General features: G+C 42.1%; 1 protein-coding gene across 4 annotated transcripts; it reads right to left on the minus strand.

Annotated features, from left to right (window-relative positions):
* Positions 1-1,109: 1,109 nt before the first annotated feature.
* Positions 1,110-17,689, minus strand: SLC26A2 (solute carrier family 26 member 2). 4 transcript variants are annotated; one of them, XM_032337343.1, is made up of 4 exons: positions 17,428-17,689; positions 5,988-6,165; positions 4,208-4,940; positions 1,110-2,808 (listed from the first exon to the last, which is right to left on the minus strand). In XM_032337343.1, exons 3-4 carry the CDS (start codon positions 4,913-4,915, stop codon positions 1,291-1,293), a joined length of 2,226 nt encoding a protein of 741 aa, XP_032193234.1. In that variant the 5' UTR covers positions 4,916-4,940; positions 5,988-6,165; positions 17,428-17,689; the 3' UTR covers positions 1,110-1,290. The 4 variants fall into 4 exon arrangements, with proteins under 4 accessions (XP_032193234.1, XP_032193235.1, XP_032193237.1 ...); XM_032337344.1 differs by having other exon boundaries at positions 4,208-4,944; XM_032337346.1 differs by lacking the exon at positions 5,988-6,165.
* Positions 17,690-18,410: the final 721 nt, after the last annotated feature.

Consider the following 18,410-nt stretch of genomic DNA (forward strand, 5'->3'; position numbering starts at 1 on the left):
AAGGGGAAAAAAATTCACTGCTAAGTAAACAAATCTTAAAGGAAACCATCAATCATTCCTTTTTTCAATCCATCCTTAACAGTGGCCTCAGGCTCATTTAAAATGGCTGTCTAGAATTGTGGAGTCAGCGTTCTGCCTCTTACCTGGCAAGCTTGTCGCTGGTAATCCACAGCACTGTTAGGTTCCATGAGAAACACTAAGTGAATGAAAGCTACCAAAGAGCTTAATGATGGAGAAATACTAAGAAACGGGGAAATACTGAGATCACAGAAAAGACAGGGAGGATTCCTATTATTCTGGCTGATTAAGAGCTCTTCACTTGCGTACTTACCCTAAATAAACAGGCAAGATTAAAAACATCCAATGTATCATGAAGAATGCTCTAAGTAACATGAGGCCAGCTGGTAGGATTTCACAAGCCTGCCCAGCCCCCAAACCCCTAATAAGACTGTGCCTGTGGTTCCCTGCCTTAAGAAATGGTGCTCTCCTACACCAAGCCAGAGATGCTACTGATGTCCAGGGAGCCAAGACTGGGAAGAGAGAAGTACAAGTAAGAATAAACCCTTTGCCCCAGAAGTCTCCTGACCTGCTGGTATCAGGGCAGGCACAACACTGTTTCCTTGTCCCCCCTTCTACTCCCTCTCCAAAGAGTCACATCAAGTGGGTGCCAGCGCTTCCCACGTCAATGTCAGCTTTACCTCCTGATGCTGAAGGAAGAGTCCAGACGCTTATCTTCTACAATAGCATGGTAATTGAGTTTGAGGGCTAGTTTACAGTTCAATATTTATGTAATTCCAAGAATACCTCATATCTGCAAGGAAGCCTGAAACCACATTATTTACTTCTTTGTGATTCTGCCCAACCATAAACTTCGCCACATATGTCTATCTACAGAAGCCATCAGCATCAAAGGAATAATGTCTAACAAACAGGTGAAACTTTCTTTTTTAAAAAATATTTATTTATTTGAGAGAGAGAGCGCACACACGCACGCGAGGGTGCACACAGAGAGGGAGAGGGAGAAGCAGGCTCCCCACTGAGCAGGGAGCCCATTGTGGGGCTCAATGCCAGGACCCTGGGATCATGACCTGAGCCAAAGGCAGATGCTTAACTGTCCAGGACCCTGGGATAATGACCTGAGCCGAAGGCAGACGCTTAACAGACAGAACCACCCAAGTGCCCCAGGTTAAAATTTCAAGTGCAACAGTTTCCACTGTGGAACTACAAAATGTTACATCCTTCAAACCTTAACCTATTGGCTAGACATCATTCTTCTTTCCATCTACATTCTCAATCACTGGAAAGGCTCAGACCATTGGAAATACATACTCCTTTCTGATTCTGATATTCTGCAAAGGCCATTGCTTCATACACACTATAAAAGAGGAGATTTTCTTCTTCCTCTTTGAAATACTCTCCACAGGCCAGGGAATCCCTCACAGAGGAATTGCATTGAGCCAATAGAACCTGGATGCCAATAGCTTCATAATCTCTACGAACTTCTTTCAGTGTATGGATCCCTGCTGTATCTAAAAACTGTATTGCGCTACAGTCAATCACTATGGTATGAAGGTCCAAGGGATCAAGGGAAAGTTGCATGGAAACTTCGTCCTGTATTCCACTGAGAATCACTGTCTCCTTCATGATCTTTTTCTTTGCGGCTTTCTTCCGAGCGGCCTTTACTAAGACTGGGTTGAGAGTCTTTTTGTATAAAGCGGATTTAAAACATTCTTTGTTTATGTAGTAGAGAGGGGCTACAAAACGGAATATCTTGATGCCTGGCCTAGTCTGAAGATTCTTGTAAGCAGACATGGATTCAAAGATTTCAGACTCTTCCACCAAACCGAGCAATGAAGTCTTTGGCTTCTGAGTGCGGAGAATGACACAAAACATAGAAAAACAAACCCCAGTAAGCAGGCCTATTTCAGTACTTATCAGTGCAGAGGACAGCATGGTAACAAACCAGATAACTGTATCCATTCTGCTAACCTTCCACATCTTGGGCAGATCCTTAAATTTAAGCAGGGCTCCCCGGAGATTTACAATGGTGATTACACCAAGGACACTTTTCTGAAGGGAATAGAATAAAGGAGCTATTACCAGGAGGACCAAGAGAAGAACCAAGGCTGTCACCACACCAGAAAGCTGAGTTTGGCAGCCTGTTGATTCTTTAACCAAGGTCTTTGCAAGAGCTGCGCTAGTAGTAAAGCAGTGGAAGAAGGAAGGGATGATATTGCAAAAGCCAATGGCATACATCTCCTGATTGGCTTTGACCGTGTAGCCATGTTTCTTGGCAAACATCTCAGAAAGTGATACAGTGATAGCAAAACCAATGATTGAAATAGCTATTGCATCTACAGCCAAACTAGGAATTAGGTTCCAGTCGGGTGCTTTTGGTGGCATGAACCCTGTGGGAATAGACCCAGCAATACTGGTATTGTATTTCTCATTTAGTTTTCCAAAATGAGAGGCTAATGTGGCTGCCACAACGACAATGAGTTCAGTTGGAACTGGTGCCTTAAGCTTGGACTTGAAGTGCTCATTGAGTTCTTTGGTTGGCAAGAGAACCAAAAGGCACAAAAGGCTGGTGATGAGATCACAGAGATTGGTCTTATGGATGTTTCTGAAGATTTGTATCCAAGTGGTGATGAGCGAGCCCACACCACTGCTCCGAGGAAGGCTGAGCCCAAGGAGATACTTGGCCTGAGACGTAAGAATAGTGAAGGAGGCACCAGTGACAAATCCACTCAGCAAGGCGTCTGAGAGGTAGACAGAAACAAAGCCCACTTGGAAGAAGCCCATCGCTACCTGGAAGGAAGGATATATAAGTGTTAAATGTAAGTGGAAAAGAGCTCTAAACCCTCTAAATAAATACCCTGGCATTGCTTTGCATGGAGATGTACCTGCAACATCACAAAATGTCAGAGGTAGGAAAAACTTCAACTGTACATCAGTCCTCTCGTTCTACTGACACGCAGAGGGCTAAGAAACTAGCCCAAAGTCACACTGTTACTCAGCCCGCATGAGACAAGAACTGAAGATTACTACCTTCTTCTTCAATGTGTCTTAAGCATGAATAAAGTTCAGACCTCTTTGGAAAAGAAAAAATTCTTAAGGATCCACAGGAAATTATAAAAACTCAACCTGGAAAAATTCTCCTAATTAAAAAACCCATGTGTTTTCAGTAAATTACAAATCAGTACTATAAAAGTGAAGTTTTACTCTTCTCTGAGAAACTCTTCTCATTCAGTGTGTATGTGCTGGTGCCAAACTGCCTCCCATACCAAATCTGCATCCTCAAAGACAAAACTTTTTCATTTCTTTATTTTTTCCTCTTCCCAACGATTCCTCAGAATTCTACTGAGCCTATTCTCACTGGTGAGACATAATAATAAAAAAGCAACAGACCCCGCAGAGCCCCCCACTCTTCTGCCCGTCACCCGCTTCTGCCTCTCCTCTTCACCAAATACCACATGAAAGGAGCTACTCTCCCTCCCCCAGTCCACACTGGAACCAAATGCCTATAACGGAGAAGAGGTTTAATGCTGGCATTGATGCCTGGAGGCCAAAAGACAGGGGCAGGATGATAATGGTCGCTTAGCAGATTCTATGGGAGACCTGAAGAGAATCTAATTTTCTAATCCTTTCTTCTGGCTAATAATACGAAATGGTGGTTCTCAATTGTTCCCCAGAAGTCCAAGAAAATTGCCATCTTTGGTGAGAATCACTCACCAGAGCAACAAATCTAAAGGTGGGGCATCTACAATTTGAAACCACTTGCCCTCCTCCCTTTGCCAACCTGTAGCCTGTTACCCTCCTCCTGGTTTGTTCATGCTGACTCTGCTGATAAGCAACCACACATCATCACAAGCAAACCCAGCGTTTTTCAACATGTAAAATGACGGAGTTGTCCTGAGTGATCTGAGGTTCCTAGCTGGTCAATGTTTTTACAACCAGATAATGACAATCTGGCTGACTGAAATTCCTTGGTTAAGAGGCAGCCTAAGGTTGAGAGAAGAGAAGCAGCCTTATCTTACCGGCGGAGTCAAAACTGGGCTTGAATTTGGGCTCTATCCCTCACATGTCCTGAGCATTCAGTGAATGACAGCTTTAATTATTACACTCTCTGAGACCCCTGAGAGATCTGAGATTTCAAGTACAGGGACTGCTTTTGCTAGAAAGAACGACTCATGCCACGGTTTCTTACCTGGTAAACTCCAGCCAGGAAGGTCACCGTGCTGCCGATCGCGATCGCGTAGCAGCTTCTGTCACACATCCAGTCCAATGTCTGGTTTAACAGCTCGCTCCCATTTGAAACCATCCCGAAATGAGAAGGCATGCCCTCAGCAGTGTCATAGCCGGCTTTGAGTAGTTCTCGGTCAACTACCTCACCTATCATAAGGCACAATATTCCAAAAATGCCCACAGAGATGTGACGGGAGGTACCCAATAAGAAATAAATGATGCTGGCAAAAAAAGAGGTATACAGCCCATAGATAGGTTCTTGGCCAGCCAACAGGGAGTAAGCAATGGACTGGGGCACTAATAGGATGCCCACGATCAAGCCAGACATCACATCCCCTAAAATGTTTTTCTTCAGATCATATTTTGGGAGCCACTGCAAAACAGGAAGGAAACCCAAAATCATATTTTTGGCTCTGGTTGAACTACACTGGCAACTCTTGTGCAGTTTTTTAATGACGAATTGCTTGAAGTCAGTAGTTGACTTCTCTTGAGGCTCCATGTGGATCCTATGGTAAGGTGTGCTTTGATCACTTGCTTCAAATTGCTTCAAGGCAGTACCTGAGCCCCTTTCGAGCTCCAGATGCATATCAGATAGAGAAAGGTTTTGCTGGTTTTCTTCAACTGAATTCTTGGGTGACAGATCATTTTGCTCTTTCCTTTCCAAAGACATTTCTGGAGATAGACGCTTCAGCCTTCTACCTTGAAGAAAACACCAGAATTAATGGATTAAGTAATTCTCAGTTCTCACACATTTTAACAGTTCTATTTGTCTTTTGTGAGAGTGAAGAGGAAGTTCAGTTTGGGGGCAAGTATCAGATTCACTTTCTTTACTTGAGCCTCGTATGTCTTGGTCAGGGAAAACAAGAACAAAACCAGCCAAGTCAAAGCAAATAAGTCATTAGGTATAGGACTTCCCAAAGTATAAACTATCAAGAATTCCTCTCCATCTCTGCCTGGCTCCCCTTGCAGTTTTCCCCTCCAGAAAAGGTATCAGGATGGCCTGTCCCCTCCCACTATCACTGTCTTCGTTCCAAGTTTTTCACTCCCTGGTATACCACAAAACAGGATCTAGTCTCAAACCTTCACTGCTACCTGCAAGTCCCTGAAACTAAGATGGTCCTTTTCTTGTAATAGACCATAAACTGCTTACCAGATACTTCACAAGTGAATGTCTTTGTGTTAGCTGTTTGCTTAGCTTGAATGGCGAGCAACCTCTCTGACCATCAAGGTTCTAATCATTTTTATACCCAGTTAAAATACTACCTCTTATACAAAGCACTGACCAGTCCCCTAGCCCAAGTGAATCACTATACTCTCTGTATCCCATAGCATTTTGCAGCTTCATAATAGTACTAATCACACTTTTGTGTTAGTTAAGTAAGAGTCTCTCCAGTTCCTGGAGGAAAGGATATCTTGTTCAACCGCTGTAATTACCAACAAATGTACAACTCTGAGACAGGAGACTTACAACATATTTGAATGAATCAAAGGACAAATGAATATACAACTTTATGACTGTGGCCAAACAGAGATTAAAATATATTAGATGGAAGACTCAGAAAATTTCCTGTTTTGGAATTGACAGAAAAAAACACCCTTTACTGTAAAAATAACACACATTAATTTTGTTTGGATGAAGGGGCTATAGCTGGTCATCCCATTTAACGAGAGTGAAATAATAGTTACTTTATGATCTTATTAAGTTATAAAGAAGAAAAGAACAGATTTAGATGACCACTTACCCTGAGCAAGTCAATCAGATTTATGGATACACACAGCAGCTCTTCATTCCTCAATGCAACCCGTCTATAACTCTCTTCTTACTTCCTACTCAGGCCAACCTAGTTTGAGTACTTTTCTTATGTCCTTCTATTTTGGAACAGCTCTTGGTGATTCCTGGGTCAAAAGGCTTTTCCAAACCTAAGATACGCAAAAGAGGCATAAGAAAAAACCAACAAAATCTTAATCTTGCCTGACATGGCTGCTATCTGGGAAGGAAAAAGATAAAAATTAATACTAGAAAATGCAACAGAGTGATGGAAACTGTAAAAAAGAATTGAACTGAAATACTAAAAGTGAAAAACACAGTTAATGCATGAAGAATGAATGCCTTTGACAGGGTCATCAACATATTTGACAGAGTCAAAGAAAGAATCCATGAAATCAAGGACCAGTCAAAAGAAATTACCCAAACTGAAAAAGAAAGGAAAAAAACAGAATTAAAAAAAAATAATAATAATGTAAGAGAATATCCAAGAGCTATGGGACATATTAAGCAATCTAACTTATGTATAATTGGAATCCCAAAAGGAGAGGACAAAGAATGAGCAGAAAAAAATATCTGAAGACACAGTAGCCAAGAATTTTCCAAAATTAAAGACAGACACCAAACTATAGATCCAAGAATCTCAGAGAATACCAAAAACAACAAATTTAGAAACAAAAATAAAACAAAATCCCACACCTACACATATCATACTCAAGCTGCTAAAAGCAAAGATAAAATCCTGAAGACAAAGATAACATCTGAGACAGCCAAATTAAAATGCACAGGAACAAAGACAAAAATTATAACTGATTTCTCATTTGAAACATCAGAAGATAACGGGGTAATGCCTTTATCACAGAAAAACAGCTGTCAACAATTCTATAACCAGAGAGAATATCTTTTAAGAGATGGAGAAATAAAAACTTTCTCAGACAAATACTAAGAGAACTTCCAGTAGACCAGTGCTACCGTATTTACATATATCAGACAGAAATAGGTCCACACAATACACAACAAAGAAATGAAAGAAATAAAGTCCAGGAACAGAACACATGAAAATAAAATAAAATCCATTTTAAAATTTATAATATCTTTAATTGCTCTAAAAGATAAACCTCTAAGTAACAACAGGAATGCATTTTGCATATGCAAAATAAAATATATAAATGTAAAATTGTATAAACTATATAAAAATAGCACAAAAAATGGGTGGAGGAATTGGGAATTGTAAGGTCTTAAACTAGATATGAAGTGATAAATTATTATTTGAAGGCAGGCTCTGATAATAGATGTATATTGTAAACCCAAGAGTAACCACTAATTTTTTAAAAATACAAATAATACGACAACTGTAGAGAGAAAACAGGATCATAAAAATTTTTCAATCCGAAAGAAAGCAAAGAAAGAGGAAAAAAAGAACCAAAAGTAGGTGGAACACAATGGGAACAGCTTGCAAGATGGTAGAATTTAAAACAAACAAAAATAATTACAACTGTGAAAAGTCTAAACATGTCAGTTAAAAGGTAGTGAGTTTTAGGTTAAATTTAATAAATAAAATCCAACTATATGCTATCTATAAGAAGCCCAATATTTATTTATTTACTTGCTTACTTACTTATTTTTGAGAGAGCATGAGGGGAAGGGCGAGGGAGAGCCAGAGGGAGAGAGAGAATCTTAAGCAGGTTCCACGAAAGGCATAGAGCCTGACACAGGGCTAGATATCATGACCCTGACATCGCGACTTGAGCCAAAATCATGAGTCAGTCACTTCACCAACTGAGCCACCCAGGCACCCCAAGAGATCCACTTTAAATATAGGTAGATTATAAAAGTGAAAGGACTTGCCTAATGTAGTAATTTATTTAGCTTGTAAATGACTGAGCCGGGTAACAAAATCTAGATTTTAGGACTCTAAGCATAGCTCTTTTTGAGCATGGTGCTATTCCTACCACCTATCTAATTAGCTTTCTCTAACCTCAGATACTTCCAAACAGGTTAGAATTCAGCTACCCTACACATCCCACTTTCACCTACCTGCTCCCTAGCACTGGTAACTACAAACTTGTACCCTACTCTCCATTCACTATAATCTTGGCCACGGTCCTTTTCATCTCTAGCTCTCAAAAATTTAAGTATTCATTCACAAACAGTCCTAGAAGTGGAACTGATAAGAGCCATCAGTCTGAATCTAAAAGCCATCTATAGTCTCCATCATCTGTCCTACTCACCTCCTAAAATTCTCAACACTACATATTTTTTCCCTTTCACACTATTTTTAAAACCCAAAGCAACATAAAACTACATTAAAAATTGCCTTAAACTAAATTGTAGGTATGACTTTCATACAAACTAAGCTCCTTGGGAACAAGCTCCACTCTAAGTAGTCTTTCTATCCTCCAAAATGTCCAGGTATAGGCTTTCTAAAATAGGAACTACAACATTGGCTAAGCAAATAACTCAAATACAGAAAAAAGGAGGATGCAAAGCAATATTTATTTTCAAGTGGGAATGTCTACTCAGGAACATATTTTTCAAATACCCCTTTTTGCACAAAAATCCTCTCACTTCCCCAAGACAATTACTGCTTTCAATTATAGTATTCATCAATTGCTGTGAACATTAAGAAATGACAGTGTTTATCCTTGGAATAGAGCTTATAGCCAGACATCCATTTTAAGGAGGTTGAAATACAAACTATACATTCCATTAAGTTTAACAAAACATGATTCTACTGTAACATCTAGGCTAGTTTCTCCCTCTAATAACACTGATCACTGAGAGTGAGAAGAGGAAAGGTTCAAGAGGAAAACATTCAAGCTTTCCACATTACTTTGCAGGAATCCAAAGTGGGGAAAAAAACCATTTGAGGGTCACCTGGGTGGCTCAATGGGTTAAGCCTCTGCCTTCAGTTCAGGTCATGATCTCAGGGTCCTGGGATCGAGCCCCACATTGGGCTTTCTGTTCAGCAGGGAGCCTGCCTCCCCGCCTCTCTCTCTGCCTGCTGCTCTACTTGTGATCCTTCCCTCTCTGTCAAGTAAATAAATAAAAATCTTTTTTAAAAAACCATTTGAGGGACGCCTGGGTGGCTCAGTTGGTTAAGCAGCTGCCTTCGGCTCAGGTCATGATCCCAGCGTCCTGGGATCGAGTCCCACATCAGGCTCCTTGCTCGGCGGGGAGCCTGCTTCTCCCTCTGCCTCTGCCTCTGCCTGCCATTCTGTCTGCCCGTGCTCGCTCTCTCCCCTCTCTCTCTCTGATAAATAAATAAAACCTTAAAAAAAAAAAAATTTGAAAAATACATTTACATATGCATACATTAAATAACAGTAGTAGCTCAGGCAACACAAAAAGGAAAGACATTTCTGAACTTCCTTCTTCAACAGCACACACACAGCTGTGACCACCTAGAAGGTGGTCTGATCCAGATGGGTACCAGCAGCTCTGGCACAATATCCGTGTGAATTACCGAGAGGTTAGAGCAATGGACTAGAAGAGAGGTTACACCTCTTCTGTATATGCCCAACAGTGGTCAGCAAACTTCCTTTTGAAGATTTGGATATAAGCAAAACTATGTCTACTTTTGGTAATTACAGCATAGGATTTTAACTAACAGTGCTTATATACCAGTTGTGCAATTCGTGAAACTGAAATGCCCTTTCAGATGGCAATTATGTTCAGAGGAGAGCGGTAAAGTCAGCCTCTGAAACAAAATGGCTCCATAGTCATGCTTTGCTCGACCTGTCTGTACATGCCACACTCACTGCCACATAAAACCGAAGCCGCCGACCACCACGATCAAAGCATCTGCACAGGGGAGAAATCTCCAGGAGCTGGAAGCGTTTAGAAAGGCTTCAAGCAAAGAACCTGTCTCATGTCTCACCTGGGCTCTAAAGTCTGGGTCGGAGTTGAAAGAGTAAAAGAGGACTTGGAAAATGTATGAGGGAGAAGAAAACTCAAAGATCGTTCTGAGATTGGCAGAAAAGAATCAGAAATTAGAATGTTTCAAGCACCAGACGCACATGGGAAATTGGTTAAAGAGGAAGCTGCGAAGGTACCTGGGAGAGATTCTGGAGGATTCTGTATGCCAGCTTAAAAAAGGCAGACTTTGATCTGCAGGCTGTACAGAGTCCCTGAAGGTTTCTGAGAAGAATTTAAAATATCACTCATTTGGTAAATAATTATGTTATCTTATTACATCTTCTGTTATGCTAATATTTCTTTTCCTACTAAGCAATTAATATTTTAGCTTTTTTGTCTTTTATGAATAAAGAAAGAACTTAAGGTTGTTTAGAAAAAACTAAACCATAAACAGGTACAACTAAGGTAGAGTCTCCATTTACACAGTGCCATCCCATCCTCCAACCCACTGTTGCCAGACAAATCCAGGGAAGACCATAGCTCCATACCCGTCTCCAACCTATTCACAGGTACCTGCAGCCAAAATGGCTGGAGCCTAGGCAAACTGTTCCAGGACCTAGACTGAGAAGCTAATGCTGTGAGAGGGCAGGCCTCCTGAAGCAAAAGGAAAGACTGTTCCCCATCAGATGAAAATTCAGACCCATCTTTGTTCTGTGGGTTTGCAACCTTTGCTTATTCTACAAATGTTCATTAGTGTCAACAAGCCTTCCAATGCTGGATTGGTTGACTTTTCTATGGGAGCTCCTAGAGGTTGACTTTTCTATGGGAGTCCTGGTCTTCATTACATCATAAATATTTACTAAGCACCTACTATAAGCTAATTACTGTGATAGACACAATGCATCAGAACCTAGACCCCAAACCAAGGGGTCAATCTTTCTTTTCCCTACCCCACCAATCCTATATATGATCCATCAACAAGTCCTGTCTGCTCCATCTCAGATAGCTATCCATCTTCTCCCCACTGCCCAAAGTACCTGGAATTTAACCACTTTTCACTCCCCTCCACCATCTTATCTGGGTTACTCTAATTGCCTATGAAATCTGAGCCCTGCCTACCTCTCTACCTTCATTTCCTACTGCCCTTCTTGCTGTTTCTAGAACATGCCAACTTGACTCTTTTTCCAGGGTCTTTGCACTTGCTCAAGTTCTCTTTGCCTGGAATAATCATCCCTAGATCTTTGCAGGGTTTTTCTCATCCTTCAGATCTCAACGGAGTATTATCTCCTTAGAGAGACCTTCCTTGATCATTCCAAATAAAATAATCTCCACCCCATCCTTCTCTAAACCCTTACCTGGCTTTATTTCTTCATAGCACTATTATACTATGTATTTATAAACTAAAGAAACTATTACAGTCTTTCTCACACATACAGTATTTCCAGTAACAAAAACAACTCAGCACAGAAGGATCAGTAAGTTCTTGCTAAAATGAATAAGAACCCCAGTTTCTCCACACAATCAGAGGGTTAAGACAATGATAAACGATGAGCTATCACAGTCTAAGTGCCATCAACAGAGGTCTGGCATATTCAGAGAGTGCAGCATAGGGCGCAGGCCAATGTGAAGAAGTTGCAAATAAGAAAGGAAAGGAAACTGAGGCCAGTGAAAGGTCCCAGGATAATCCAAGGCCCAGGAAAACATCACCCAGAATGCCAGATTCCTGGGGTGAAGCTGCAGGAGATTAAGACGAGACTGAAAGGTTAGTTTCTCATTTGATCCCAAAAAGCCTGGACTTCATCCTATGCGCTATGGCTGACAAAGGCATGAACTCTAGGGCGGGGCAGGGGTGCAAGAGGCTTGACATTTCGGTGGTACAACTAGACAAGAGACAATAACGGAGAAGGACAAGTCTAACACAAATCGTGAGGTGGACCACACACAAAAGGAAGAATGATGTCTAGGAGCATGGAGGAGGAAGTGGAAAGAAAGGAGAAAACAAAAAGTTTGACTTTAGGTTTCACGGGTTTGACATTTCCCTTAGATGTTCAAATGAGGATGTCCAGTGAGCACTTAGAAATGGGGTGTTGGGTGCCTGGGTGGCTCAGTGGGTTAAAGCCTCTGCCTTTTGTTCAGGTCATGATCCCAGGGTCCTGGGATTGAGCCCCACACTGGGCTCTCTGCTCAGCAGGGAGCCTGTTTCCCTTCCTCCCTACCTCTGCCTGCCTGTCTGCCTACTTGTGATCTCTGTCTGTCAAATAAATAAAATCTTAAAAAAAAAAAAAAAGAAAGAAAGAAAAGAAAAGAAAGAAATGCGGTGTCAAGCCCAAGAGGGAAGCGTTAACTGGAAAAATAAATGAGAGGAGGAGTATGTTGGTCATTAACACATAAATAGTATCTCATTTTTCTCTGAATTTCCATTATTTAGATGTTCAATGAATGAGCTGAATATATGCTTTACCTTCTCAACTACATTATAAATTGTTCAAGGAGATGTTTTATACTTTTTGCAAACTCTCACAATACTTAGCATAAAATCTGTCACACGGAAGGCATTTAATAAATATTTTGTTATGGACAGACTGATTTCTATTTTTAAAAAGTTATTTTAACCAAAAAAAGTCCAAAAAGAATTACCTTTGCCTTCTAAAATCTGAGTTCTGTTTTTCTGAAAGGTAATTGATACACTGCTGGTGGGAATATAAAATGGTACAACCCCTGTGGGAAACAGTCTGGTAATTTCTCAAACAGGTAAAGAGAATTACTACATGACCCAACAATTCCACTCCTAGGGATATAAGCACCCCCCAAAGCAATTAAAAACAGGGACTGAAATATTTGTATGCCCCCATTTATAATAGCATTATTCACAGCAGCCCAAAGGTGGAAACAACCAAAGTATCCACCCACAGATAAATGGATAAACATTGTGGCACAAGCCATACAATGGAATAGTGTTTAGCCACTAAAAAGGAATGTAGTTCTGATACTCTTCATCTACATCATGGATGAACTCTGAACCTGTGTTGCTAAGTGAAAGAAGCCAGGCACAAGAGGACAAACACTGTATGATTCTGCGTACATGAGGTATCTACAATAGGCAAATTTACAGAGACAGAAAATAGATTAGAGATTACCAGGGACTGCAGGGAATGATTTCTTTCTTAATGGTTACAGTCTCTTTTAAGTTTTAAAAGTAATGACTACTGATAGTTACACAACATTGTGAATCATACTTGATGCACTGAACTGTAAGTTTAAAATGGTTAAAATGGCCAGTTGTTTTTTTTTTTAAGATTTTATTTATTTATTTGACAGAGAGTGGGAGAGCACAAGCAGGGAGCAGGGAACCCAATGCAGGGTTCAAACCCAGGGTCCTGGGATCATGACCTGAACCAAAGGCAGTCGTTTAACCAATTGAGCCACCCAGGCGCCCCCAATTTTATGTTTAATATCTATTTTATCCTAAACAAAAGTAGGAAAGGAAGCATAGTACTAAAAAGTTCTTATCCTATACATGAAATGGTTTACTATCTCTGAAGATAGGCTGTGATAAATTAAGGATTTCTACTATAAACCCCAATGCAATTCCATTAATCACAAAGAGTTATGGCCAATAAACCAACAAAGGAGATAAAAACAGAATCACAGAAAATACCGAATAATCCAAAAGCAGACAGAGAAGGGGAAAGAAGTAGCAATCATATAAAATAACCTAGATCTAAAGTTTGTGGAAAACTTGAGAAGTCTTAACATTAACGTAATATTGCTGTGAACAAGTCTTCCACCAAAAGACTCTCTTCACTTATGTGGAAAAATCTCAACTAACTAGACTGTAACTGGTGTGGTCTGTGTAGTCTGGAAATAATATCCCAGGACCCACACTGCTTGTAAGCAGTGGTACGGTGCCTGGAACCAAAGCCTGTCTGATTCACACCTATTCAGTCTCTGGACTGCTTATTTTGAAACTTTTCAAATCTTCAGAAAAGTTAAAAGAATGATACATGGAATACTGGTATATTCACATTTCCTATTACACAACTTAACAATTCACCCATTGTTAAAGTTTTGCTACATCTGCACTTTTGCACTCTGCAAACATACCTGTTCAGGGTTTTTTCCATTCAACTACTTGAAAATTACAGACATATTTTAGCCTTAAAAACTTAATGGGAACAACATTGTTTTTGTTTTTTAAGATTTTATTGATTTTTCAGAGAGAAAGAGAGAGCACAAACAGGGGAGAAGGCAGGCAGAAGGAGAAGCAGGCTCACTGCCGAGCAAGGAGCCAGACTTGGGACTCTGATCCCAGGACTCCAGGATCATGTCCTCAGCCGAAGGCAGATTCCCAACCAACTGAGCTACCCAGACATCCCGGAACCAACATTTTTTAAGCACCACGTATGCTGCCTCTTCTTCAAAAGAAGCATTCATTAACAACATGAGAGCAAACCATCTGGATACACTCTTCAAAAATCTGCAATGGCTCCCCACCTCCTACAGCATATAATCTAAAAAGTTTAGTATAGGTTTCTCTCCATAAATGAGCTGAACCTGCCTTTCTTTTGCTTCCTTCCAAGCACGACGGTTCTAGTCACCAGTCCGTGAAAATATTAAGCATCCTATGTTCTCTAGGTCTTCGCTCATGTTGTTCATTCATCTGGAATGCCTGTTCCTTCTCTCTCCAACTATCTTGGTCATTTTCCTACTCCTTTAAAGCCCACCTCAAATGCCAGAGGACAAAGGGGTTAAAACTTCTTTGGCTATGTACTCTGACATATTCCATATAACTACTTAGCACTTAAAGTCACATGTCTTTCAAACTAGAGTGCATATTTAAAGGCAAACACCAAGTCATCCTCATTCCTACATAACCCAAGACCCGATACAGTGCCTCCCATTGGTGTACAGTGGTATACCTATATTTATTGAAATAAAGGTGGAGTTCCAAGTAAATGTAATGAAGACAAAAAAGTCTTATTTCCCAGTCATCACCAGTAATTAACAATGTTCACTTTTGTCTGTGATGCAAAAAGGAGAACCACCATAAAGCTTAGGCGAGTAGCACAAGTGCTATGACGTATTGTTTCTGGTATAAAGCCCAATGTAAGACAGAAAAGTAAAATACCCAAGAGGAAAATAACTTAATGTAAAACAAGGATCAAACTATTAAATAGTTCCTTAACAGTAATTCACTGCTTTCCAGAAGATTTCATATACATCTCCCATTTGCCTCCTCAATAAATCTGAGAAGGGATTATGAATCCTTTCCTCCAGTCACTTGCTCAACTAGTAGGACCAGATTCTCAACCCTCATTTTCCAATTTCCAGGGTTCCCTCCCTTTCTAAAATACCACTTTACCCCCAAATCTGTTTCCTTGCTATGAAGTTTTAAGAGCTAGATCAAATCAACAGTTCATGGTTAAGTGCTCAACCCATTTCTGAACCTTACTAATTTTACTAATTTACTAATTTTACTGCTTGAAGCAATATACACATTATTAAAGCAGGTTTGGTAAAGGATTAATAATAAAATTACTTTTATCTTTCATATGACACCCACGCAGTGGTAACATTTTCATTTTCCTTTTCTATCAGGAGGAACAATGTAAAATTTACCTCTGTAACTACACTTTGGTTAGAGTAATTCATACCCCAGCCAAGAGTCAAACATGCCAAGCAGGTTCCTTCCTCCATCCACTTCTGCTGGCCCTCTAACTGGAATGCTGCTTGGGGCTATGTTCATGGCTTTGCTTCTTGCTTCTTGTAGGTTTCTGCCCAACTACTGTCATAATGAGTTCCTTCCCACACACAATTTCTAAAATAGCACCACTGCCATCACCATGTCTCCTTCCCGGGCCCATCCCTGCCCTGCAGTCCTATCCCCCTTAGTTGGCTTTATTTTTCTCCATGGCCCTTCTCACCATCTCGCACTGTATACATTCATTCATTCACTCAAGGTTAACTGTCTTATGAGGGCAGAAACTTGCTCTGTTTTGTTCACAGCTGTATCTCCTATGCCTTGACCCAGGTACAGCACCTAACCATTGCTTAACAAATATTTCTTGAGTGAATGGATGAATGATAGCTTAACAGCTATGGAGTAAGGAAAAAGCAGTGACCCCTCTCTCTCCACCTTCATTCACCATAACTAAGCCATGTCAAGAAATTACAGTTTGGTAACCATCTGCTTGGCAGTTTATGCTCAGTAAAGGTAACGTCAGTGCTCAAAATGCTCACCCCTCATAGATCTAATCTAGACCTGTCCAAAGCCCGGAATATGTAAACTCTAGATCTTCCCCCGGGGAGGCAGCATATTATAGTATAATGGTATTCAAATACAGAGATCTTTTAAAATTCAGATTCTCAGGCAAATTCAGGAATGAGATCCAAGACTGCACCCTGGGTGACTCAGAGCCAGGGAGGTGAGGGCCACACTAGGAGAATCACTGGGTAGCTACTGGAGTCAGATCTCTATTCAGATCCCAGCTACACTATTCAACAACTGCATGGCACTGGTGAAAAACTTCCTTTTAGCCAGCATCAATTTCTCACCTATAAAATGGGCTGACTTGCAAGTTGTATAAAGCTAACCCAAGTACTTAACACAGTGCCTGGACACATAGCATTTGTTCTAAAACACGACAGCTCCTAGTCTGTCCTTGGAGATTCTTGAAAGGAAAACAAATGGGCTTATTTCTTCCAACAGGCTTGGCTCTCCATTTCTTACTCACTTGACATTCAACAACAAGAATTTCTGCTTAATCCAATATTGGATATCACATTAGTTCCAGATTTTTTATAAAGAGAACCGGAAGGTCCTCTTTATAAGGAAATGGAAAAAAGGAACTAGAATGGGTGCCGGAAAGTTTAAGTTCTATATGCTTCTAACTCACGTGGTCCCCAACCTGTGCAAAGAAAGGGCCCAGCCGGATATTCTCTGAGTTTGGGAGAGCTGTGTACAAGTCCTAGCTCTGCAAAGGACTTGCTGTATAATGTCGGGCAAGGATCTGGCCCTCTGTGTCCCTTCAGTGGCCCCATCCATCCAGTGAAAGAATTTCAACTTAGTCTACGAAGAAGTACAGTTCCTGATTTGTACTTAACCAGGTGTGTATGGTTTTAAAAACCAAGATAATGAAGTCCTCTTGCGTGTCCAAGCCTCAGTTTCCCCTTCCGTCCAAGGGTGGGAGGCTGGATAGTGGTGGCGGCTCCAATCTCCTCGGTCTTTCTCCCAGTTATCTGGGTTCCAGACGGCTAGATGAGGACTCCGGCAGAAGAACAGCACCGTAGGAAGTGCGGGATGTGTGTGGGGTAGGAGGTGGGTTGCTGAGAAGCAGGGTCTGGATCGCCACGGTTGGAGAAGGGGGGGTTGATCGCCCAAGCTTACAGATGGTGCAACCCCAACGCACGCCCACCTACCACGGCCTGGCCACGACGCCCTCGCTTCCTCCCACCACGCCTCCGACACAGGCCGAGATGCCCCCAAGAGGGACCCTCTGACCGCGCGCAGGCCAGCACCTCTCCCTCCTCCCTTCTCGCGCCCCCTCCCCTCCGCTCACCTCTCAGTCTGGGGGCTCCCGGCTCACCGAGGGCTAGCGGCACGTCCTCCGCCGTGGCGAGACTGAGCGGACACCCCAGCGCAGGCAGGGATAGCCCGGTCCGGGACCGGCCTCCCTTTAACCCGCGCGTCCCCTTCCCCGCCCATCGCCCGGCCCCCGAAAAAGGCGGGGCCCGGGCGGGACCGCGCGGAGCGGCCGGGAGCTACCGACCGAGAGGTGCGGAAGACCCAGCCCTTACAACCGCTCCGAGGTGGCAGTCACGTGGCCCCGCCGGCGAGCGACGCGGCCGCCAGCCAATGACGCGGCACAGCCCGCGGGGGTACCGCCCCCTGGCTGCTCTCCTCCTCGCGATTGGCTGCTCCGGGCAGCACCGCCACGAGTCCCAGTTTCTTAGGGCGAGTCCTCCTCCGCTTGCGCCCGTGAGGTCTTATTACCGGTTTTCCGCCCGAACTCTGAAAGCGTAGGGAGGAAAAAGTGTCAGGAGAAATACAGAAGCGTTCTGTCTAGAGCTGTTAAGTGTTCTGCGTTTGCGGTGGAGGGGCAAGGTCTTTATCGCTGATTTCTTGGAACCCCATTCCTTCCCACCTCCGCTTTGTAGCTGGGGAATGAAGGCCCAGAATGGGAAAAGGTCAGCTGGGACGTTAAGGGGTTGTGCCCTCAGTGTAACCTATTCTCTCCACTGAAGGTCCCAACAGCCAGAATTACCTTTTAAGATGTGAATAAAAATGTAAGAATAAATATGAAATATAATTCCAACCTCATTTAAGATCATCAGTGGGTTTTCTTGACATATATAGATAAAATCAAATTCCTCCCTGAATGCTCTGGGCCCTGGCGCCTTTCTCCTCACCGGACATCTGTCCCTCTCTGCTCTCCACCCTTTGCCCGCCAAGCTTGTTCTCTTTTGGGACCCCAACACAGGCTCCGAATGCCTGATTCCTTTCTTGTCTCAGGTCATAGCCTAAAAGCCCCCTCTCACTTCC

The sequence above is a fragment of the Mustela erminea genome, chromosome 3, assembly GCF_009829155.1.
Source record: "Mustela erminea isolate mMusErm1 chromosome 3, mMusErm1.Pri, whole genome shotgun sequence".
Taxonomy (NCBI): domain Eukaryota; kingdom Metazoa; phylum Chordata; class Mammalia; order Carnivora; family Mustelidae; genus Mustela; species Mustela erminea.

Coding starts and splice junctions, on each gene's coding strand:
- SLC26A2 (XM_032337346.1), bottom strand. CDS start 4,915: ATGTCTTTGGAAAGGAAAGAGCAAAATGATCTGTCACCCAAGAATTCA. Junction 2,809..4,207: donor TCCTGGCTGGAGTTTACCAG/GTAAGAAACCGT, acceptor CCTTCCTTCCAG/GTAGCGATGGGCTTCTTCCA.